This window comes from Mytilus edulis, chromosome 5 (genome assembly GCF_963676685.1).
Source record: "Mytilus edulis chromosome 5, xbMytEdul2.2, whole genome shotgun sequence".
NCBI lineage: Eukaryota > Metazoa > Mollusca > Bivalvia > Mytilida > Mytilidae > Mytilus > Mytilus edulis.
This window is the reverse complement of record NC_092348.1, coordinates 87,190,850-87,215,857: the sequence shown is the minus strand read 5'-3', so window position 1 is coordinate 87,215,857 and position 25,008 is coordinate 87,190,850. Positions and strand designations below refer to the sequence as shown.

The window sequence follows — 25,008 nt, the reverse complement described above, 5'->3', positions numbered from 1 at the left end:
TACATGCTTCATGAATTTTGTATATTGGTTGATGGTTTAAAGTTGCATGCAATCATTTATCAATTGTCATTTCTTGGATCAATGGTCAAGGTTTAAGTTTCGTGGTCAAGTCATGCAGTATCTGAAATAAGTAAAGGGTCAACTTTATTTGGTGTATGTAACGATTGTGATCTGACCTTGTTTCATCTTCATACTTCATTGGTTAATGTAAGGTTTCTGATCTTCTATAAGCTATAGGCCATAATAGGGCAACAATGTTTGGTGTATAATTATGGAACGATTGTTAAGTATCTCTTTGACAGAATTTATCAGACCTTGACTTCTTTTTTTTCCTTTCATTATCAAAGTCAATCTCTCATAGGTTAGACTGTTTCTCAGATATCACAATCAACTTGCAAACTGCAGTGTACGATTGTAAGGTGTACATGTCATTCTGTCAGGGTTTATCGGACGTTTACCTCATTTTCTTTGTTGGTTGGTCAACGTTATGTTTACAGTGGTATGTCAGTGTCTCAGATCATGAAAGCAATATGTTAACTTTGTATAGTGTATGACATTGAGTAAGGTGTAAGTACACGGGTTTATCTGAATATGACCTCATTTACATGGTTCATTGATAATGTTCGGTTTATGCAATACTTGTAGTTAAATCTTTAAAAACTTTCAACTAAAATTCAATCATGATAGGAAGAGTAGGCGAACAATTTCAAGCAGTGTGTTTACTTTTGTTTTTTATTTTAATTTCATAAAGCAAAATATTGTTTTACAATGAGTTGAAGTTTTCCAGCTCTAATTATCTCATACATTCATAATATGTTGAAATTTGACCAAACTTCATAGCATTGCTTGGTGTCGGAATATTTAAACGTTTTCACATTTTATTTTGACAGTTTAAGTTCTTTTCTGATTGTAAAAAGACATGCGGTTTTGTTAACATTGACAGCAAAACAAAAACAAAAGTATAACTTGTGCAATAAATAAAATCAAAACACATACTCTGAATTTGTTTTTTAAATATTGTGCTGACATGGACCAGTATACATAGTCCTTTTTTTAAATTACATCTCAACATTTGTACAAATTCCTTTTCGATGAATGTACTTGTTTTAAAAATAATATCCTTAATAGAGACGGAAATTAAGTATAAGAGACTTCTATTGTTGAGAATGAATGCAAAAGGTATACATTTCTTTTCCTTGGTTTATTCAACAACTATCTTTTTTTGATAAATGCATACACAAAAACTTCCTTAACAAATACCATAATCAGATGTTTAATTCAGACAGTTTGATTATAGTAAAAACGAATATCCTATTACAGATCGTTTGAATAAGTACAGCAAACATTTTTTTTTGTAGCCATGTTGCTGGGATTAATTAGTTTTCATCTACTTTTCATTGTTGAATTAACTCCAACCTTGTACTGTTAATAAATAAATAATAATAAAAACGCTTTGTTTAGAGTCTGCATGGTTTAGAAAACAAGGACATAACATCAAGATTTTTTTTTATGTTTAACCGACATTTAAGCTAGTTATAGACTAGACCTTCCTTATTTTTATATGTACATTTTTTTTTAATAAAACACAAAGACGATTCTAGGATGCATATCTTATCACATTCCTAAACTATGACGTTTTAATATTTTTTGTCTATATAATAGATTGTGGGATATAATAGAAGATAGCATCTCTGAAATATCTACATAATATACTTGCTACTTGAAAACAAACGGAAATAAACTACAGTGATTTAGTTCTTATTCGAACAAAAAAATATGCGCGCTGAATTTTACCGAGAAAGTTGTCTAGCAAATCATCCCTCCCCCTCCCCCCTGAAAAAATACAACTAAAGCATTGCTATAGGAGAGGGTGATATTCTTTTTAGTTTCCTTAGTATATACATGCATGGGGGGGGGGGGGGGTTATTATGGAGGAAGGGGAGTGATATGTTCTATGGTCATCTTTGATGGTTAAAAATGAACATAGCAGTCACTGACAATAACGCAAAGTATACAATTATGAACAACTTTCTTCTTTATTAAGACCTTGAATAAAACCGGAACAGTTAACGATTTTGTATAAAGTTTATAATGATCTAATATGCACCTAAAATCAGGGTAGGCAAGATTAATGGTTTGTATTGATTTATTCGTGTTACGCAATATTTGCTGGTTAATGAATAAATCCGTCTGATCATTGAAAGTACTGTCTGGGTATAGAAGTGACTGACATGTTTGGTTGCCAAGATTTTACGTGATATCTCACACTGTGTCAGTCGACCAGTTATTGTCTTGTACTTTTGTACCTTTTATTGAAATATTAACTCTTACGTAATATTGTTGACAAGTTTGTTTAAGATGTCCTCTTGTTTTGGATTTGTTTCCTTTTTTTTTGGTCATTAGTTGTAAACTAACATCAAGGATAACAAAAAGTTTCACCAACGGCGACAAGCAGTTTTATGTCGCACACAAAAAAAAAGAAGATGAGAGTACAGATTTATTTTGATTACGTAAACATAAGCCGTTTTTGGTCAAACTTTTGGAAATTGTTGTCTTCGGTGCTCTTTCACTCCGTACTTGATCAAGTCTTTTTACTTTTTTATTCAAGCGTTCCTGATGAGTGTTTTTTTGTTAGCAACTTGTGAGTCTGACATACAAAATTAAAAGCCTAGTTGGTATCTTTTATAAGTGTTTTGGAATTGTTATGTTTTGATAGCATATGTTTTCCGGATGATTTCTGACTTAACTTTCAATTATTTCGTTCATACATATTTTTCAAAACCTTCGACCGATGGAACAAAATAATACGCGCTGGATTGTGTCTGCATCCTCTAAAACACAATAATATCATTGAAACAAAATGCTACAATGATAAGAGAACATATGTAGCAGAAAATTACTAATGTTTTTGCACCTTGATATGATTCATCTGTAGATGATCTACTGATTATAGTGTATGTTTCTTTAATAGTGTGTATGCGTCAAAATATCTCTGTATCTAAAAATACGACATTTAGACAGATAATTTATTGTCTTCATAAGAAAAGTTTTATAAACCTGCAATAAACCTGTATCTTATGTAATAAGAATTGATTGATTTACCATATGATGTTTACCTCAACCCTTTGTAGTGACAAAAGTTAAACATCGAACTTTAAAATCTGTTATAAACATCAAATAAAACAAAATAATTTAATTACGAGACTAACACATTAAAAGTACCCAACAACATATAAATTAAGATGTGAAACCTGTAACATGAATGATTAATGCCTTGAAAGCAGACAATAAAGTCAAATTGACCTTGTTTCGAATTCGTAATGGAGACATGCTTTCGACCTAGTTTTTCATCTTCAGAGTTTTAGCTTTATCTAGGACAGAATAAGAATGAAAGTGCTATCATAAGGAAGTCTGAAGAAAATAACATCTCCCTTTTAAATCGAACTTTTCGAGTGTTTCAATGGCACCTTCCTTCTCCCTGTGGACAATACTCTTCATAAAGATTTACCAAAAGAAGTATTTTTTTTTCATTTTGGGGCCTTTTATAGCTGTTTATGAGGTACGGACTTTGCTCATTGATGAAGGCCATACGCGTTAAAACGGTGACCTGTAGTTGTTTCAATTTCCGTGTGTCATTTGGTCTCTTGTGGTGAGTTGTCTCATTGGTAATCATACCGCATCTTCTTTTTTGAGTTGATACGTTCTATTATAACTTTATAACTGTTTTCTCATTTGAACAATCATTTAGATAAGATTTCTCTTTATTTTAACCTGAATAACCATTACTTAAAATCTTTATATACACAGAGACAATGCATTTATCTTGATAATTTTTACCGAGAATGAGTAATCCTGTGTTAAAAATGTTATAAAGTAATATATCATGGAAAGAATTTATCAAGCTTAGAATATGTATAAAGCACACTGAAAAAAAAACAAAGTTATGCGAGAATTTACAGATTCTCTTGCATACGTGTATTTCTGATCTCTTTAAAACAGTTTGCAACAGAGAATCAAAATTTTATTTAAAACAAGATTTCAATACGTTTCCTTGATAAACAAACGAATTTAAGTTTACCAGTTATACTTTACACGTATTTTAGGAATTCTAGTTTAACAATTTTACAGATAATTTTTTTATAAGTGTGGTACCAAAATAACTTTTAATCAGTAAAGTTAACAGGCTATTCAAAATATAAAGTTTAACCTTATTCACTAGAAAAGTGACAGTAACTGTTTTATGTTTTTTATCAACCAGTTATTCAAATGCTTTATGATAATAGACAGTATAATGACTTTACCAATTAGCTAATAACAAAGACATTTTTGTTGGGTACTATTTTCACCTCATGATTTCTTGGCTGCCTTGTTTTTGTGGCTTTCTAACTCGTTTCTTTGTTCTTTTTTTTTGTAAGAAAACCAAGCCACTTGTACAGGCCGTCTTGTCTGTTTCAAAATTGTTTCAAAATTGTATTTATTTGTGACATTAATTTTCGAATTTTGTTTTTATTTCTACAATTCATCATAAAATGTGTGAGAACAAACACATCTTAGTACAAATGCTGTCCTCTACAAACTATTCGCAGACCTCTTTAATCTATAAATTATCAAACTCTCTTATAAAGAAAATACGACGAATTTCAATTATTGTAGCATTTTTACTTATAGGACGATTTAGAATTAAGTCAATTACTGATATCCTTTGTTGTCGTAATAACAAAAAAATAACAAAAAAATAATGAACAAAATGTAATGAAACACTGACTAATGGTACCAGCTTACACTGAAGAATATAGACTTAGAAAGTCAATCAGCAGGGTAACGACTGATCAATAGTAACGTGCTTCTGAAATAACTCAGATAGATAACCTGGAAGGCCAAAGCTATTTAATATTTTCCCACACTACACGTGCTTCTCGTGCAACTACACTTTTCCCAGTAACAGAGATCTATACCTTGATGCTATGTTTTGTGAAATTTTTATTTTGTAGATACTTCTGTTTTTGAAACTAATACTCTTTTGGTGGAAAAAAGAAAATCACAAAAATACTGAACTCCGAGAAAAAATCAAAACGGAAAGTCCCCAATCAAATGTCAAAATCAAAAGCTCAAACACATGAATCGAACGGATAACAACTGTCTGTCATATTCCTGACTTGGTACAGGTCATTGGTTATGGAAAATAGCACGAAACCAGGAATATTGAGGATTTAAAAAGAAGGTGTTAAATATGCATTATATGACTATTATATAACTCGAAATGCAATGCAGCATAAGAAAGTGTTGAATGAATACTACATTACCGAAAGTACTTGAACGTTTTTTACTTTCTTTATTTTCAGGTGCCAAGAAAGCAGCTCAAGAACAGGAAGAACAAGCTGCCGCCACAGCAGCTGAAACAAAAGAATCCACACAACAAGCTGCTGTCACTGCCTCTGAAACCAAAGAATCCACAGAACAACTTCCAGTGGATCAAAAAAATCAAAGTGAGCCAAGCATTCCAGTTGCCGAAAAAGAGCTAATAGAAACAGGTGGAAAATCGGCAGACGCCATTCAAAAGACAGACATGGCGGACGTAGAAGTATTGAAAACACCATCTGTCATTCCAACCTTGGAAGGTGATTCAGGACGTGATACACCTGCAGCTGTAACCGAAGCCGTTTCAAAGTCATTAGACGCAGCCCAGCGGTCAGATACTCCAATTGAGACACCATCAAACGCCCCAGAAGTTAGTGCAGAGTCTACTGAACAGACGACGGTGAAAAGCACACCAGAGGAAGTTCCTAAAATCGAACTGACTGCTGACGAAGCTCAGGAGAAAGAAGATGACACGACGGAGGAAGCTGTACAAGAAGTCAAATTAGAAGCAGTGGATACTGTCGAAGAAGCACCTCAAGCAGCATCTGGAACTACTGAACAATCTGCAGAACAAATACCGCAAGATTCTGTTGAGCCTGCTACAACTGAACAGACTGATAAACCAGTAGAACCGGAATCAGTTCAACTCACACAAACAGAGCCCGAACAGAACACGGAGACAAAAGAAGATGAACAAAAGGTGTTAGAGCCCTCGGAAGATAAGAAACCCGAACCTGAAAATGCTGAGGAACAAACAACACCAATAACAGAACAACCTGACGAAACGACATCCGATGAACCACAGGTTGAACAACCATCATCGGAACCACCTAAAGCAGAAGAAACAACGACAGGAGTTGAACAAGAGGTGGTAGGAGAAACTCAAGTAATCACATCAACGGAACCAGAGACTGATAAAACAGAACCTGTCACTGAACAGCCTAAGGACACAACAACAGATGAAACAAAATCTGACCAGCCGCAGATTGAAAATGAGCAAACTTCAGAATCAAAAGATGATGCGCAAGAAGAACCAATCGTTCAGAGTGCAACAGCTGCATCTGAACAAGAACAACCTGTCGTTGATCAATCAGTAGAAGCTGAATCGGCACCAGCAGAAGCGATTGAAGCGGAACAATCTGATAAACTTGAAAAAGAACAGGTATCAGAGAACATAACAGAAAGTGCGGCAGCTGTTGAAAAAACTGATGAGTCGAGCACAGAAGCAGGACAAAGTGGTCAGACAGAAACAACTCAACCAGAAAATACAATGACCGAACAGGACAATGGATCAGCTGAACAAAGCACAGAACAGGTTGAAAAAATAGAACAAGCACAAAAATCTGAAACAGCAGAAGAGCAACCGCCTACATCTGTTCCAGAAGAACCTGAAACACCAGCAGAATCCGCCTTGCCAGAAACACAACCTTCTGAACTGCCAAATGCGGCAGTAGAACCAGAAACAAAATCCGAACAAGAAACACAACCCGAGTCTGAACAAGTTGAATCGAAACAAGAAGACCCAGAGGTTGACCAGACTGTCACGGAACAGAAAGAAGAAAGTTCAAACGAACCTGAATCAGAACAAGCTACTACAGCAGACACTGTATCGACGACTGAGGTAGAAATAAATCCTGAACCAGTTGTTGCCGAACAAAAAACAGAAGTGATTACAGAAACCGATTCCGCTCCAGCTGTCAGCATACCAGAACAAACTGCTTCAGCTGAGCCTGAATCAGAACAAAATGCGAATTTATACACTAGTCCTGAGAAAACTGAATTAGCAGAAGCTGAATCAGAACAAACTACTGTAGCCGTAACTGAATCAGGACAAACAGCGAATACAGATTCCGAATCTTCAGGACAAAGAGAACAAATTACTCAGGCAGAACCTGCATCAAAAGAAAATGTTCAGACAGAAACTGAATCTGAACCTCCAAAAGAATCAGAACCGGCAGATAGTGCCCCAGATACAGAGAAACCATCCGCAACAGAAACGGAACCTGAACCTCCAAAAGAATCAGAACCGGCAGATAGTGCCCCAATTACAGAGAAACCATCCGCAACAGAAACGGAACCTGAACCCCCGAAAGAATCAGAACCGGCAGATAGTGCCCCAGATACAGAGAAACCATCCGCAACAGAAACGGAACCTGAACCTCCGAAAGAATCAGAACCGGCAGATAGTGTCCCAGATACAGAGAAACAATCCACAACAGAAACTGAACAAAATGATGCACTCACAAACGAACAAACTGCTCCATCAGCAGAACCCTCTCCAGAGGAAACGCAAGCAAAAAACACAGAAAAACCCAATGAACCATCACCAGATGCAGCTGCATCGGAAAGTGCACCAGATACTGAACCACAAAATAAACCGGAAGCCGTAAATGCATCTGGTTCTGAGCAAGCCGCATCCGCCATAACGACTGAAGGCGAGCAAAAAACAGAATCAATTAAGGAGCCAGAATCATAAACAATCAAATGAAAACCGTCTTCTGTGATAGACAATATTTGATTTTGATTTTTTTTTACTGATTAGGGGCCAATAATTGAAAAGTTGAATGACTGTAGTAGCTTGGAAGTAAATGTGCACTGAGAAAAAAAGAGCATTTAGACAAAATATATAGTTTTCGTTGCTTTTCCTTTTGCTTTAATGAACCGATTTAATTTCATATAGATTATAATTTTTCCAAATTATATCTGTACATTAAGAGCAAAACTATCAAAATAACGAATGCGCTGGTATTAATCAGATTATATGATGTATTATATATTTGACATGTAAATTGTATTATTTATTATGATAAAATAAATTCTGCTCAACAGTTACCCCAGCGTTTCCGTTGAAGGTTAACTAAAGAATCTCACACAATATGATCAATGAGAAATGACTGCAGACGCCACATTTAATTTGAGTAAAAGAGAAGAGCAATATACATGTATATTTTAATTTCAAATTTCAAAAAGGTCTGAAAAGAATTTGTAATGAATGCGTTTTTCGAATACGAAATGCACCTTATGGTTTATTTTCATTTTTACAATGAATGATATATTTTTAAAGGTAAAGTTGTTTTTATACGACCGCAAAAATTTTAATTTTTTGGTCGTATATTGCTATCACGTTGGCGGCGTCGTCGTCGTCGTCGTCGTCGTCCGAATACTTTTAGTTTTCGCACTCTTATTTTTAGTAAAAGTGAATAGAAATCAATGAAATTTTAACATAAGGTTTATGACCACAAAAGGAAGGTTGGGATTGATTTTGGGAGTTTTGGTCCCAACATTTTAGGAATTAGGGGCCAAAAAGGGCCCAAATAAGCATTTTCTTGGTTTTCGCACTATAACTTTAGTTTAAGTGAATAGAAATCTATGAAATTTTGACACAAGGTTTATGACCAAAAAAGGAACGTTGGGATTGATTTTTGGAGTTGAGGTCACAACAGTTTATGAATTAGGGCCAAAAAGGGGCCCAAATAAGCATTATTTTTGGTTTTTGCACCATAACTTTAGTATAAGTAAATAGAAATCTATGAAATTTAAACACAAGGTTTATGACCATAAAAGGAAGGTTGGGTTTGATTTTGGGAGTTTTGGTCCTAACAGTTTAGGAATAAGGGGCCCAAAGGGTCCAAAATTGAACTTTGTGTGATTTCATCAAAAATTGAATAATTGGATTTCTTTGATATGCCAAATCTAACTATGTATGTAGATTCTTAATTTTTGGTCCCGTTTTCAAATTGGTCTACATTAAGGTCCAAAGGGTCCAAAATTAAACTTAGTTTGAATTTAACAAAAATTGAATCCTTGGGGTTCTTTGATATGCTGAATTTAAAAATGTACTTAGATTTTTAATTATTGGCCTAGTTTTCAAGTTGGTCCAAATGGGGGTCCAAAATTAAACTTTGTTTGATTTCATCAAAAATTGAATAAATGGCTTTGATATGCCAAATCTAACTGTGTATGTAGATTCTTAATTTTTGGTCCAGTTTTCAAATTGGTCTACATTAAGGTCCAAAGGGTCCAAAATTAAACTAAGTTTGATTTTAACAAAAATTAAATTCTTGGGCTTATTTGATACATGTATATGCTTTATCTAAATATGTAATTTGATTTTTGATTATGGGCCCAGTTTTCAAGTTGGTCCAAATCAGGATTCCATATCAAGTATTGTGTAATAGCAAGAAATTTTCAATTGCACAGTATTGCACAATAGCAAGAAATATCTAATTGCACAATATTGTGCAATGGCAATTAATTTTCAATTGGAGTTATCTTTCTTTGTATAGAATAGTAGTTGATAATATATGTTGGAAATTTGCCAGACATGACCATGATGTCATTTTCTATTTTTATTTGCCAATAACTTTATGTAAATGACTTCATTGGAAATTTGCCAATATAAAATGTTGCTGATGAAGCTTTTTTTCCTTATCTTATCTAAAATGTTTTTAGATAATGTATGTTGGACATTTGCCAGATATGACTATGATGTCATTTTCTATTTTTATTTGCCAATAACTTTATGTAAATAACTTCATTGGAAATTTGCCAATATAAAATGTTGCTGATGAAGTTTTTTTTATTGTTTTATACAATAAACAATGTATATTCACTTTTACTACCAACCAATCTTTACCATTTAGTGATAACAAGCACTTTATTTTACATTTTGATATTTTATGATGTATTTAAAAGAGTAGTTATTGTTGCAAACTCCATTAGAAATTTGAATTGATATCAGTTTTGGAAAAAGGGAAACGGGGATGTGAAAAAAAAGGGGGGGGGTTAAATTTTTCTCATTTCAGATTTCATAAATAAAAAGAAAATTTCTTCAAACATTTTTTTGAGAGGATTAATATTCAACAGCATAGTGAATTTCTCAAAGGCAAAAAAAAACTTTTAAGTTCATTAGACCACATTCATTCTGTGTCAGAAACCTATGCTGTGTCATGATCAACTATTTAATTTTGGATTTAAAAAGTTTGAAAAGGAAATCTTTAATTGATTTGTAAAATCTTGACATTTGTTTTGTGTAATAAAAACCCATGTAATGTCAAAAATTTGATCACAATCCAAATTCAGAGCTGTATCACGCTTGAATGTTTTGTCCATACTTGCCCAACTGTTCAAGGTTCGACCTCTGCGGTCGTATAAAGCTGCGCCCTGCGGAGCACCTGGTTAGATATATAATTTAAAATAGACGTTGCTCAAATTGTTTACTCAGTGTACACTAAAGGCGAAGGAATCTTCAAAATGCTTAATTTCGCTTAGCTTTTATGAGAACTGTTTTTCTTTTCGTATCTTGTACTTTCCATTTTTAAATTGTTTTTGATGAAATAAGAATAAGCTTTATGGTCACCTTCTGCAGTTTATCTGTGAAGATTATTATTGAGATATTATCAGATAATTACATGGCATTTTTCATATCGCATGTATTATCAGCCCTAGGTTCAATATCAGCCCAAGAGCCGCATGGCTCGAGGGCTGATATTGACCGAGGGTTGATAATACATGCGATATGAAAAATGACATGTTATGATCTTTTTATCATATGCTTCAGCAATGGTGAAAAATAACAGATTCATGTATTGATCCTTTTACGTGGTTCCCAAATAGAAGTTCAAAGAGTGAAAAGTTCACGGACGTCGGACCCAAAATTTTATACATTCGATATGAAATCTATCATATGCCTCAACAGAGACGAATCGACAAAAAAATAATTCAACAATATACATAATGAACATTAATTGTTTGGAAATTTTTTTTAAAGTAACTTTAAAGTAACTTTCTAAATTATGTTTCAGTGAAACTTTAAAAAAAATGCATTTATTTAATATTTTTTTTGTTTTTTGTTTTTGTTTTTTTTTAAGTATTATTTTACACAATATACTTTCCAGTATTCAAATCTAAAAATGTAATGTGCAATACTTTGTAATGTTTTTCACTGAAAAAGGAGCATTGAGGTGTATTTTCCGGAATTTGCCGAGTATCACCGGAATGCCATGTGATAACGTTACGGAAAGGCATGTGATAACAATCGAAGCATGTGATAAACTTTTCATATCAGCCCGCTAAGCACCAATTCGAAAAATATGGAATATTCGTTAATTTAATGCTATTATCATACGGTAAAAATCATATGTTATTGAGTCTAAGTATATGATAAATAGATTTATATTTGATCGGATTTTTATTGGTTGCATAACGTCCAGTGTCAAAAAAATATTTTATACATGTTCAAGACGAGAATAATTAAACAATAAAACAATATGTAGGTCCTGTAATAGAGTCAGTGCGGGATGAAAGTGAAGAAAATTTGGACTGCCACGGGAAAATGAGGGCATATTTGAAAAAGACAGAAATTTAACCTTATAACAGGCAACCTACGGATCCCTCAAAGCGTTGTTGCAGGGGTTCTTAACGTAGTTTGCCTGTTTGTCTTTGTAAATAATAGGCTGTTTGTTCGTCTTTGTGTCTTAGGACATGCTGATGCACTATTTTCTTTGACTTCTTGTAATTTCATCTTGTTGGATTCCTTTTTGTTTAAAATCACCAAAATACTGAACTCCGAGGAAAATTCCTTAGAAAAACAAAAAGTCCCTAATCAAATGACAAAATCAAGAGCACAAACATATCAAACGAATTGATTACAACTGTCATGTTCCTGACTTGGAACAGTCATTTTCTCATGTAGAAAATGGTTGATTAAACCTGGTTTTAAAGCTAGCTAAACCTCTCACTGGTATGACAGTCGCATCAAATTCCATTATATTGACAACGATTTGTGAAGAAAACAAACAGACACAATAGGTAAAAATGTCACAAATAAGGTACAACCGCATTTCGAGCCCCACACAAAACTGATCTCAGGTGCTCCGGAAGGGTATGCAGATCCTGCTCTACATGTGTAACCCGTCGTGTTGCTCATGTTATCACAAAGCCGATAAATAGTCTTATTCGGTAGGCAATATTCGTGAAAATGGAACGGGAATGTAATTACGACATAAGGGACACGAAGTGATGATTTCAACTTCACCATTTGGAACTCTTGGTTTTTACAGAAATGGGATGCTGAAATCATCTCTTTTTTACTAAAGTTTTATTCTAATGTATTCTGCTTTCTTGGTGTTCCAATTACTCAACTTCATCTAAAAGAAGCTATTGTATATTTTCAAAAAAAAAACGAACAAGTGCTGTCAAAGCTTCAAACAATAATGTTGTGTCTGGTAACCCTATTACTAGGATCAACAAATAAACAATTCACGAAAACTCGAATAATCCAACGACAAAAATCTTGCCTTCATATATAGAATGCGATCTTGGCTAACAATAAGTCCCTCGTGGCCTCATTTAATTTTCAATTAGCAACAAATACGAGAACTTGCATTGTTTGTAATGTACACCTAAATTTAACAGAAGTCTGTACCATAAGCGGTAAATTACCCACGCATCTGCACATTCTCTGAAATAAAAGGAGTAGGTCCAGTAAGATCCCTTTTTGGCCCCAAAATATAGCAATTTTACAAAATTGTTAAAATGTAAACTTTTAGTTATTTATTGGACATTAGAATGCTTCTGCTACATAAATATGGGCTGTTTTTGACAATACAATGCATATATATCGGGAACTAGCACCATTAAGTCATGCTAAATTACTGAAATCTTCACAATTCTAGCATTTTAGTTAAATTTTAGACGGTTTTCGTGTAAAACGAAAGTGGCTGCATTCGTGTTCATCCTTAATATTGAAATGTAAGTTGTATTTTATGATAATACATAACATATATAAAGGTTGAGGATGAACACGGATGCGGCCACTTTCGTTTTTGACAAAAACCATCTGAAAAGTGACATTTTTCGGCATATTTGGTAGATTTTTCATATTTAAGCTTGAATCGGATCGTTTTTAATGACTAAATCAGTTAAAATCTTTCACATAAACTAATTGATTCAAATGAAATAGACACTAAAGTGTTTATCAAAGTGTCAAAATCTTTCGTCAGAAGAACCTAAAATTTGAGGCCAAAATCGGTCCTTACCGGACCTACTCCAAATTTATCAAAAAGTTCAATGTTTGCCCTTTTTCGATTACCCAACCACATGAATAAATTGAAAACCTGTAACAGAAATAATCCATAATGCTTTTCTTTATAAAATGGTGACATATACTACACATTGTTCCGGGATATAGTTATGAAAATTAAGCGTTCGTATGGGATCCAATTGTGCACCTCTCTTAGCCGACCTTGCCTCATTTCATACGAGATGGAGTTCCTTCAAAAGCATGTTAAAACCAAGAAGATCAAATGTGAACTCACAAAGACGCTCTTAAATGCTTTCTTCGGCTCTTTACCAATACCCGAATTACGACCCTGTCTTGAATAACTGAAAAGTCCTTTGTTTATCTTGCAAATAAACTCATCATAGATACCAGGATTGAAATTTCGTATATACGCCAGACGCGCGTTTCGTCTACAAAGACTCATCAGTGACGCTCGAATCAATAAATGTAAAAAAGTCAAATAAAGTACGAATTTGGACAGCATTGAAGACCTAAAGTTTCTAAAAGTTTTGCCAAATACAACTAAGGTAATCTATTCCTGAGGTAGAAAAGCCTTAGTATTTCAAAAATGAGATTTTATATCAGAACCAATACGTAAAGTGGTTGTATACAAAAAGAAGCATATCAATAGCATGTGCTTAAATCCGGACAGATAAGAACATAAAAATGCATCCGCACTTTTTACAGATCTAACATTGTTGGACTAATATTAAGTCAATTAAGTAAGGTATACCAATTGTCTGTTCTACACTAGCACTGCAATGGAAGACATAGAATCTTGAAAGTGAACAGGTTTTGTATAATTTCAACAACAAAAATTCAACTTTGGCAAATAAGGTGAACTCATATAACGTAACTTTAGCATGTTGTTCTTGGATAGTAACAGACTTGTTTTTCAGAGAAAAACTGTGTGTTGCAATTAGTTGGCTAGACTAATTTGGCTTCAAACGAAGTTTCAGGTTTTACTAATTCGATGCCTGTACCTAATCTTTTCCAAGCATCGTCCTTGAAATATATTACAGGGTGTCTCGTTTCATAAATCTCACATATTTTTTTAGTTTAATAAAGGCTAAAGATTTTTATTTTTAAATGGTTAGACAAATATTTCATGATATATTTTTTCTATAATAAACAAAAAAGTCGTGATATTTTGTTATACACTATGTGAAATAATGATACAATGGGATATTCGATCAATACAAACCTCTCTAATATCACTCGTCATGTCTTAATGACAAGAATACATAAAAATATAATGATTGTCTTTTCCTTGGTACAAAATAATTCCTGAATTGGTTTAGTTAAGTTATCTTAATATTTGACACTTAGCCATCTACTCCATTGCTTTTATATGAATGCAGTTCATCTTCGACTTTCTTCAATTTACTTTCAAGCTGGAAAAAATATTAAGAAGATAATTTTTTCAAATATTATATGAGGAAATTACGACAGTTTGGGATTCATCAAATCAAAAATATTAGAAAAAGAGACAACTTCTGATTGAACTAGAAGAAGAATCTAATTTATTTAAGTCTATACCATTGCTAATTATCTCTAGTATTTACACACCGCCATATCTTGCTGTAAGACTGACACAGAAAATGGCAGCTATATACACGATGCACAAAACTTTATATGTCCGGAAATATCGAAATTTACTTCATAGCAGTAAACCAAACACGAATAAAAAAATAAAAAAACAAAAATACCGAATTCCAAGGAAATTTCAAAACGGACAGTCCTTTATAAAATGGCAAAATCAAAATAAAATTGCAAACACATCGATCGAATGGTAAACAACTGTCATATTCCTGACTTGGTACAGGCATTTACGTACGTAGAAAATGATAGGTTAAACCTAGTTTTATAGCCAGTCAAACCTCTCACTTGTATGAAAGTCGCACGAATTCCGTTATATTGACAACGGTACGTGGACAAAACAAACAGAAATTATAGGTAAAAATGCTAAAAATAAGGTACAACAGTCAACATTGTAATACAATCATAATCACTAGAAAAAGAAATAACTGTTTCAACAAAGAAATACAAAATAAACATATAGACAAAGTACATAAAGCGAGCTAATTGGGCAGCTGCGCGTTGGTAGGATAACAGTAGAATTTTACAAATGTTATATGCTTCTATGTGTAATGACGTTTGTTTTTGTTGCACTTCGGTGTTCCTGTTGTTCTTGTTGTTCCTATTATGGTTTATGTGTTTCCCTCAATTTTGGTTTGTAACCCGATTATGTTTTTTCTCAATCGATTTATGACTTTTCAACACCAGTATACGTAAATACAAAATTTTATCCTGGTATCTATGATGAGTTTATCTTATACACTACTGTCGTCTTCATTTATATATTTTAATATGTCAATTGGTGAGAGTAATGAATATCAAACTAATAAGCCATAACAAAGGTATTGGCGAGTTCTACTCTCGAGAACTTGAGTCCTATCAACATTTGTGTCGTTATCGAAAATCATAAAGGCATTTGCTACACATTTTGATTATTCCTCTTTGCTTATGATTTTTATCATATCTTTTGCTTTCATACAATTTTTATTAATCAACGTCATCTCTTACTCGTTTTATCATTATTTCCAAAAAGTATAACATTATGTATACCTGTGTTATTTGAATTTTCAGAACTGTTGACTTATCAACAGGAGCATTCACTGTTTGTGCCCTCATATTAGCAACCATGATAGATTCATCAGCAACGGAAATTTTAAGAACTGTATACACCTATTAAGAATGAGATTTATAGATATGCTGAAATAATGGTTCAAAATTCATTCAATGCAACTTTTTAAAAATAAAAATGATTTTATGATGTTGTTGGCTAATTTTTTTTAATCCTTGTGTCTTGTATTTTTGCTTATACGTGTTTACATTTATATGTTCAATTCTGGAGATTCGGTTTGTTGAAATTTTTTAACAACGATTGAATGAAACAACAATGACATAATGAACTCACAGAATTGAATTACAACAGAGTAACAAAATTAACATTATTCAAGTATACCTTTGGAAATAAACATGCTGCTAACATCACTGTTGTTCCGAGTATTACGAATATTGACGTCACTCCGTACTTAAAATCGATGTTTTTTTCTACCACAAAATTAATAGGCACACCAATCCCTGCTAAAACTAGTACTGTATAAATGGTCAATGCTATTTCCTTAGCTTCATTTAATAAGTTCATTTTGATATTTCTGGTTTCCACGGCAATGAAAGCTCCGAATAACAACAGAAGCCCTTTTGCTGCCATTATAACACCCATCCATGCATACGATTTTGATGAACATGTTAAAATATACGGTTCTACAAATACATCTTGTCCTGTTTTCTACATTAAAAACAGAAAAAAAGAATTAACTTACATAATATTTTATCATTACAGTAAAGATTTGTTTCAAAATCTGGATATGATTATCCTTCTCAATTAATTATTACAATGGAACATGCCTTAATAATTGTATATCATTCACAACTGCGGCCTGTTTTGCAGAAGTTATTGGTACGAACTGCCTCAAACAACATATTGATAATTTTGTTGTCATCTTGATATTCCATTTATCCATCTTTTGTCTCCTTCTTTTGAAATATGACAAGTCATTGTTCAATTTAAAAAAAAATGTACCCCCTTTGAATGTTTCAGTAAGAATAAACAATTAAAATATAGAGAAACAATTGGAATTTAGGAGTATTTCAAAATTAAATTAGTTAAATTATGCAAAATATGCAACTTATGATTTGCTTCACCCTACAAAGTTAATGAAAACCTAACCCTTACCCTGTAACATTGCTATACACTTCTTCTTATGAAAAAAAATCGTCAAAGATATTGTTACATTTAATTTGCAAAACGCGCGTTTTGTTTACAATAAAGATAGGCAAAAGATACCAAAGGGACAGACGAACCCATAAGTCGTAAATAAACTGATATAGCTATGGCATGGCAAAAGGAAAAGACCAACACGCAAATAATAGTATACAAAACACATCATGGAAAACTATAAACTGATCAACACGAACTCCAAAAAATGGGGTAATCTTAGGTGCCACTGAAAGGTAAGCAGATCCTGATCCAAATGTGGTACCCGTTGTGTTGACAATATTATTACGAACCCGGTAATAAGTGTAATTCTGTAAATCACATTCGTGAAAAAGGGACATGAGTGTAGTAACGACATTTAGAGCATAGACGCTATGGTCTTTGATACTGATATTCAGAAGTCTCACCAGTTGCGCTTGAATCAAAACAGTTGGAAAGCGAACTGAAATACAAACAAAAAGTTTCGAAAAATGTGTAAAGTACGACTAAGGCTATCTTTCCCTGGGGTAGAACACATAACTGTTTTGTTACCATATAGGCAGTAAAATTTCAAAAAATTAAGATATATCAATGAAATTTCATGTCAACACAAAAGTGCTGACTGCTGGGCTTGTGATATCTTCGGAAACGAAACGTCCACTAGCAACCCAGTGGTTGTCAGACCTCATCAAAGATACCTGGCTGATAATTTGGAACGCGCATTATGAGTAAAGTCAATCCATATGTTAGTATGGTTTCCTGTTTATTGGTATAATTTTAAAAAAGGCATGTACATAAATTATACATATATTATACATAGGAGGCTGATCGCTATAAGTCTTATTTGTTATTGGAAAATAATTTAATTTTGGATGTAACGCGTCTTCTGATTGGCTGACGTTATTTTGTTATGAGCCCATAGACATAATTTAGTCATGTGACCGTGACGTCATCAACGTTTTTTCACGGTTTTCTACAGTTTAAAATGGAATTTAGAATTAAATTATAAGAAATGACTGTAATATTTTTTCTGTCTATTCGAAATAACATAAAAAATGTGGTGCACACTGTTGAATAACCCGCTACGCGCGTTATTCGGTGTGCACCATATTTTTTATGTTATTTCTTCATAGACGGAAAAAATATTACAGTCATTCCTTAAACGACATTTCCTTGTTACGCTATCCCTTAATTTTCCAAACATTCATCTGTAACTTTGTCGTGTTTCTTTCTAACATGCTAACATTTTGTTTTATTTTTTTTGGAAGACACTTTGACTGATGGATTATTTCACTAGTGTTCTAAGATATGATTTTTGAATTTACCTCTGTGTCAAGAGATGTCTTTTCGTAGACTAGTGGATCAACAGCGGTCCAGATAGTCATAGTTATAAAATCTATTAACACTAGAACACTAACACCGCATATCAAATGCCAATCTTTTATGGTCTGAAAAAAAAATCTTAGAGTGTTAATTTTTCTGTGCAACTATTTCTGTTTCAGCAGGATTGAATCATTTAGGTAGCTGCATATTTTAAGAGGTTTGGTTACTTTATTCCAATTTGTTTTTCCGCAAAGGGTTAAAATCAGATTATGATTGGACCTAATTTCATTTTGAACATTTGATAGACTAAATGATATAATTCGCCTACGTATTCTATTATTCGTATCGGAAAATAATTCATACAGGTGCTTCTTATAAAAGTAAATAATTCTCACCTATAACACGTCCACAAGACACAAATACAACTAGGCTTAACTTTGTATATTCTTGCATTGTTTATGTCATAGCGGAATCGTCTATGGAGATTGTATAGTGTCTTTCGTATATTTTAATATGATTAACTATCTTATGAATGTATGTGATTAGTAGCCTATTACGTCGTTGTTTAAGGACGATTATTTTTTTCATTGTTTTCTTTTACTTCAGCATTTGTAATATATTGATCGGGATATTCAGGCGAGGATTGAAATATCAAAACACTAGTTTCATCCTGCAACATATTCATATGTCCGTACCAATGTCAGATCGCCTGAAGTAGCAGTAATATGAGTATTTTTGGTAATTTGGAAAATTTCATGTAAATAGCAAATCTGCGATAACTTTTGTTAAAATCATTCAAAATCATTTTAAAATATAAAGTGGTTAATTATACAAGTATGAACAAATCAGGAAGAAAGATATGATTGATCGAACTCGGATGCTATTAAAAGTCTACTAAACAATGACCTGTTTCGATGTTTTATCTTGGGTCAGTATTCTATATATTCGCCAATCTTTTGCCACAACTGTTCCTATCGTAGCTGTGAATCCAACAACAAACAGCCACGTATTTATCTAGAGCGTCAAAGAATACAATTTATATACATTAAAGAGGAACAAAAATAATTTGTATATGTGATAGTATTGAAAATTATAATCAGTATGTGTTATATCATTATAGATTAAAATAAGTATCTGTACTATGAATAAAAATTGTAACACCAGAAAAGAGGAATAACTCCGAGCAATATAACCACGGATTTTAGCAAACTTGAAACGATTGATAAAAAGCATCAATGGTCCAGACAGAAATTGATAAGTGAATAAGATGTTTTAAACCCAGTTTTATTTAAATATTTTTCTACATATTGTTTTACTATCTTGGCGCCTTTCTTTAAACATCTTCCTATGTCAGAATAATGTTTTTGTCAGTAATTACCAAAGGATTGCCACTAAATGTTTGAATTTGTTTTCATTTAGATATTTGTCAAGTTTGACAAAATAATAAACCTAGCATTTCTAAGATAAGATTTTTTTTTGTGCTAAGGTCATTTGCATATGTATGTCTTTTTATTTCTGGTGATGCGCCTTGTCTGTTGAGTGTCTATATACAAAAATAGTTTTCTTTATTGACATAGTTTGGTGTGCTGACATTATTAGAAAAAAATTGTATGCCACTGCCTTACAAGTTAGAGGTTGAGCTAGCTATAAAACCAGGTTTAATCCACCATTTTCTACAAGTTAAAACCAATACAAAGTAATGAAAATGACAGTTGTTTTCTATTCATTTGATGTGTTTGAGCTTTTGATTTGCCATTCCGTTTGGATATTACCTTGAAGTTCGATATTGTTGTTATTTTAATGTTTCGTTCAGATTACATTGTAACACATAATTTATTTCACATTCTGGATACCTCATCATTTTTATTACCGCTATTAAAAATTTATGTAATAATTAACAACAGATAAGATCAATAGGCCAACCTGTTTCCTCATTCATGACAGCACAGATTTGACTTATAACTGGATATATACTAACGTGGATCTTTAGTTCAATCGAAAGTAATTAACCTAACTTGATATTTTAAGATAGATTATTGTTGCTTTGGTTTACTTTGTTTGTTATACTTTTTGTAATTGTTTCTATCAATCATTGTCTTGTCAATTCTGCGTCCTGAAAGTTTCGAATTTTACACTTTTCCACCAGCTTACGGTTCAGAGTTTGAAAAAAATCACACGTGTTGACGTTTTATACAATTTATTATTTATTCTCTTGAATTAATGTTTAATGTAGAAAGGTATGACATAATTTTCTTGTTTTTATGTTAATGCTTTGTCATTGTTTTGTGCTGTCCTCTACGTGTACTCTCTATGTCCTTATTTTCATATTTACAATGCAAGACAAGGCGAGAACGTCTGTGTCCTCTGTAGCTTTTGTCAGATCATCAGTTATCATTCCATTTAATATCACACCAGTGTATAAAATAATACTTCCTCCGCAGATGATGTAATTCAAGTTGGGACTGGAAAGCTTTATTATTCTGAAAGTAAGCATGATGGAACTAGATTGAATATCAGAGAATTCCAATATGTTTATAATAAAGTTCATTAGATATCTATTGTTTGTTGTTGATTTTGCATTCATTGTAAAGCTACTGATAAATAAATACGATGGTGTGGGTAATATTTTACAGCTTTTCTGTGTTTGTATTAACATATGCTTTTCATGTTCACTTTTTATAATCTTGTTGTTCCATCATGTTAATATCTTATTGATTTATCTTATAAAGATAGTTATTATAATAAATGGCATTACTGACATAAAGTTAAGTTCATTCATCATTCCTCGGCTTTATAATGTTAATTTGATTGTATATGAAATGGAATTAATGCATTAAAAGTCAATAGTGAAAATCTTAAAGTTAGTTTCCGGCGACCAGGATATGAATATTACAGCAAGAAAGTATGGTATGTACTGGAATCTTGATTGGGCAATTTTTCGATAGTTGAATGTTCACATAAGGTACTCTTTGAGCATTGACAATATAAAAACCTTAATATCTGTTTTCTATGAATATCGTCTAACGTAATTCAACAAACCGTTTACCTAAACAATGTTTTTGTATTTTTGTCCCTCGCTTTTGTCTATGCACTTTGTCTATATGCCTTTGTGTTTGTTTGTTTGTTTTTTTTTGGGTTTTTTTTTTGCACATTGTTGTCAATATAATTGAATGTTACGCGACTGTCATACAAGTTAGAGGTTGAACTAGCTATGAACACATTCCATTAGTTTGGTGGATTTGATGTCTTGATTTTGCCATTTGATTAGGAACTTTCCGTTTTGAATTTTCCTCGGAGTTCAATATTTTTGTTATTTTACTTTCATCTGTCTCGATCTTTAACTGAAATCTTATAAATACATTTTATTCCCATCAAATCAAGGAATTTCAAAAAATCAATTCATCAGGTATTTCTTGAATAAATGGAGAAGATACTATTAGATAATCTGTTATTATATTATAATGAAAAGAATAATTACTTTCGATGTTTAAATCTGATATTCATGATAAATATAAAGATGACAAAAAGATCACCGATAACGGCTAATGTAGAAAGCACATAGAATAACGGCTGATTCAACTTCTTCCATTCTGTGGTGACCAGTGGTCCATCAGATGGTGGACCTGTAACACATATTGTTAAGTTGATTTTAGGCAACTGAGGCCATATCTGTTCTCAGTGTTTATTTTCAATTTCCATCATTGTTAAGAAAAACATAAGCATATTAGAAATAAACTCATCATAGATACGAGGATTAAAATTTATAGTTACGACAGACGCGTGTTTCATCTACAAAAGACTCATCAGTGACGCTCGAATAAAAAAAAATGTTCAATTAAAAGGGAAAATAGAGTACGAAGTTAAAGAGCATTGAGGATCAAAAATTCATAAACGTTTTGCTAAATACAGCTAAGGTAATCTATTCCAGAGGTAGAAAAGCCTTAGTTTTTTCAAAAATTCAAAGTTTTCCTAACAGTTAATTTTTAAATATGAACATATCAATGATAACTCAAGTCAACACAGAAGTGTCGGCTACTGGGCTGGTGATACCCTCGGGGAAATAAATATACACCAGCAGTGGCATCGACCCAGTGGTTGCAAATAAACTCATCATAGATACCAGGATTAAAATTTTATATTTACGCCAGACGCGCGTTTCGTCTACAAAAGACTCATCAGGACTATCGAATAAAAAAATGTTTAATTAAAAGGCCAAAGAGAGTACGAAGTTAAAGACCATTGAGGACCAATTAAAGCTTTTCATAAATTCATTGAACATCTGACTCTATATAAATAATATTATAAATTATAAATTATTAAAACACCATTACATTTCATAATTAAAACTCCGGTTTTTTTTCTTCAGAAAAATAACAATATTTTCAATACAATGCTGTTTCGCTCACTCATGGTCACCATTCTGTATCCTTACTTGCTTGTAAGTTTCCACTTTAATTATTTGTAAAATTACCTCCATTTTCAGTTTTCCAAGTAAATGAATTACTTGTTCCCTGTAGTTCTCCTGTACTATCATCGTACCTCATAATAGTCACTGTAGAGCTATCTATCAAAAACATAAATTTGTCCAGTAGAATTAAGTTTTCAAAAATTGACATAATAACTTTGAAAAATATATATTAGTAGCAAGTGATTTTACAATTAATATTCAATGTATATTTATCTAACATATTTGTATTAATTACCAAAATATCCAAGAACGAGTTTGGGGTATTGTAAACCTCCAAAAATTACAGCTAGTAAAGGGATGTCTATTGTTTGTTGGAATAAGTTATCAAACTTACCAGGATAATCATTTAATACGCCAGACGCGCGTTTCGTCTACAAACGACTCATCAGTGACGCTCAGATCAAAATAGTTATAAAGCCAAACAAGAACAAAGTATTGAGGACCAAAATTCCAAAAACACGTTATTTACATGTTTTGCCATTCTCTTTAATTGAAAAAAAACATTTTTTCAGTCTTTTAATCTGTCTTTGAGTTAGGTTTAAGTATGAATAGTAGTGTAAATACTAAACAATAGAGAAGTTAATATGTTTGAAAGTTATGTGCGAAAAAATCAATCAGCTAATAAAGGCAATAGTAGAATACTGATGTTCAAATATTACATTAAAAAAGAAGGTTTTATTTTGTGGTTGAAATGCTTACACAAAAACAATAATTGTTTGGTTATCATTGTTAATATAGTAATTGGCATGGTTCTGTGCATTCTTATCTTTGAATGATTTGATTTATATGAAGAAGTTGAAAAATTAGGAAAAAACACAAGAATATCACCTAACAACAAGAATATGTCCATAGTACTCGGACGCCCCACTCTTGCTATCATTAACTATGTTTAGTGGACTGTGAAATTTGGTTAAAAACTCTAATTTGGCATTAAAATTAGAAAGATCATATCATAGGAAACATGTATACTAAGTTTAAAGTTAATTGTACTTCAACTTCATAAAAAACTACCTTGACAAAAAAACTTTAACCTGAAACTAACAATATCATTTTCAATGTTCAGTGGACCGTAAAATTGGGGGTCAAACCTCTAATTTGGCATTAAAATTAGAAACATCATATCATAAGAAACATGTGTACTTATTTTCAAGTTGATTTGACTTAGTTCATCAAAAACTACCTTGACCAAAAACTTGAACCTGAAGCGGGACAGACGGACGAAAGGATGGACGCACAGACCAAAAAACATAATGCCCCTCTACTATCGTAGGTTGGGCATAAAAAATCTGCAAACAAAGTTGATGGATTGATGCTTCTTTTCCTGTACTAGTTTTCAAAGGTACCAGGATTATAATTTTATACGCCAGACGCGTGTTTCGTCTATGTAAGACTCATCAGTGACGCTCAGATCAAAATAGTTATAACTAAACTTACATTAGTGTCCTTACATGGGACGTTATGATATTGTTGGTTCTATAAAATGTCTAATGAAACCTCTTGTGATCTTAATAATATTTAGTCTACCCGCAATGAAAAAACCTACTTTTAATAGAGTCAGTGTGGTATTACCCATTCAATAGGCTACGTGAATGAGACTTTGATACAAAGATCTACAATGCTACATACAGTCCAAGTACTTATTCTCTGTCATAAGTAAACAATTATATGTATAGTTTTGAGGCGTGTTGTTCTTTTAGTTGTTTTCTCATCAACTTATGATTTGTATAGCCCCATTGTATCTAATTCTCCCTATTTTGTTATTGTTTGTGGTGTTTTGTAAATAATTTGTTTCAAGGTTCAAAGGCATTAAAGTGCATGAAAATTTAAAGTCATAAAATGTTAACCTTGTCATAAAATGTTTACCTTGTCATAAAATGTTTACCTTGTAACTGATGAATGGTGGTACTTCCAATTCTCATTCCATTACTATCGAACTTAATGTCCCCCTAAAATATTTTTGTAATTGTAAAAGTA

At 32.5% G+C, this 25,008-nt stretch overlaps 2 protein-coding genes across 6 annotated transcripts in view; one reads left to right on the top strand and one right to left on the bottom strand.

The window, feature by feature from the left end:
• LOC139524711 (cell surface glycoprotein 1-like) overlaps positions 1–8,190 on the top strand; it is an 18,741-nt gene extending 10,551 nt beyond the window's left edge. For all 5 annotated transcript variants that reach the window (XM_071319725.1, XM_071319726.1, XM_071319728.1 and 2 more), the window contains one exon: positions 5,343–8,190. In XM_071319725.1, the coding sequence (XP_071175826.1) occupies positions 5,343–7,834 (2,492 nt within the window). In that variant the 3' untranslated portion in view covers positions 7,835–8,190. The remainder of the gene's footprint in view (positions 1–5,342) is intronic.
• Positions 8,191–14,630: 6,440 nt separating this feature from the next.
• Positions 14,631–25,008, bottom strand: part of LOC139525293 (gamma-aminobutyric acid type B receptor subunit 2-like) — a 37,175-nt gene continuing 26,797 nt past the window's right edge. Inside the window, exons 7-15 of the mRNA XM_071320496.1 lie at positions 24,917–24,980; positions 23,038–23,130; positions 22,045–22,189; positions 20,899–21,046; positions 19,473–19,580; positions 18,569–18,691; positions 16,449–16,775; positions 16,049–16,168; positions 14,631–14,814 (exon numbers count right to left, since the gene is read on the bottom strand). Of these exons, the coding sequence (XP_071176597.1) occupies positions 14,746–14,814; positions 16,049–16,168; positions 16,449–16,775; positions 18,569–18,691; positions 19,473–19,580; positions 20,899–21,046; positions 22,045–22,189; positions 23,038–23,130; positions 24,917–24,980 (1,197 nt within the window). The 3' untranslated portion in view covers positions 14,631–14,745. The remainder of the gene's footprint in view (positions 14,815–16,048; positions 16,169–16,448; positions 16,776–18,568; positions 18,692–19,472; positions 19,581–20,898; positions 21,047–22,044; positions 22,190–23,037; positions 23,131–24,916; positions 24,981–25,008) is intronic.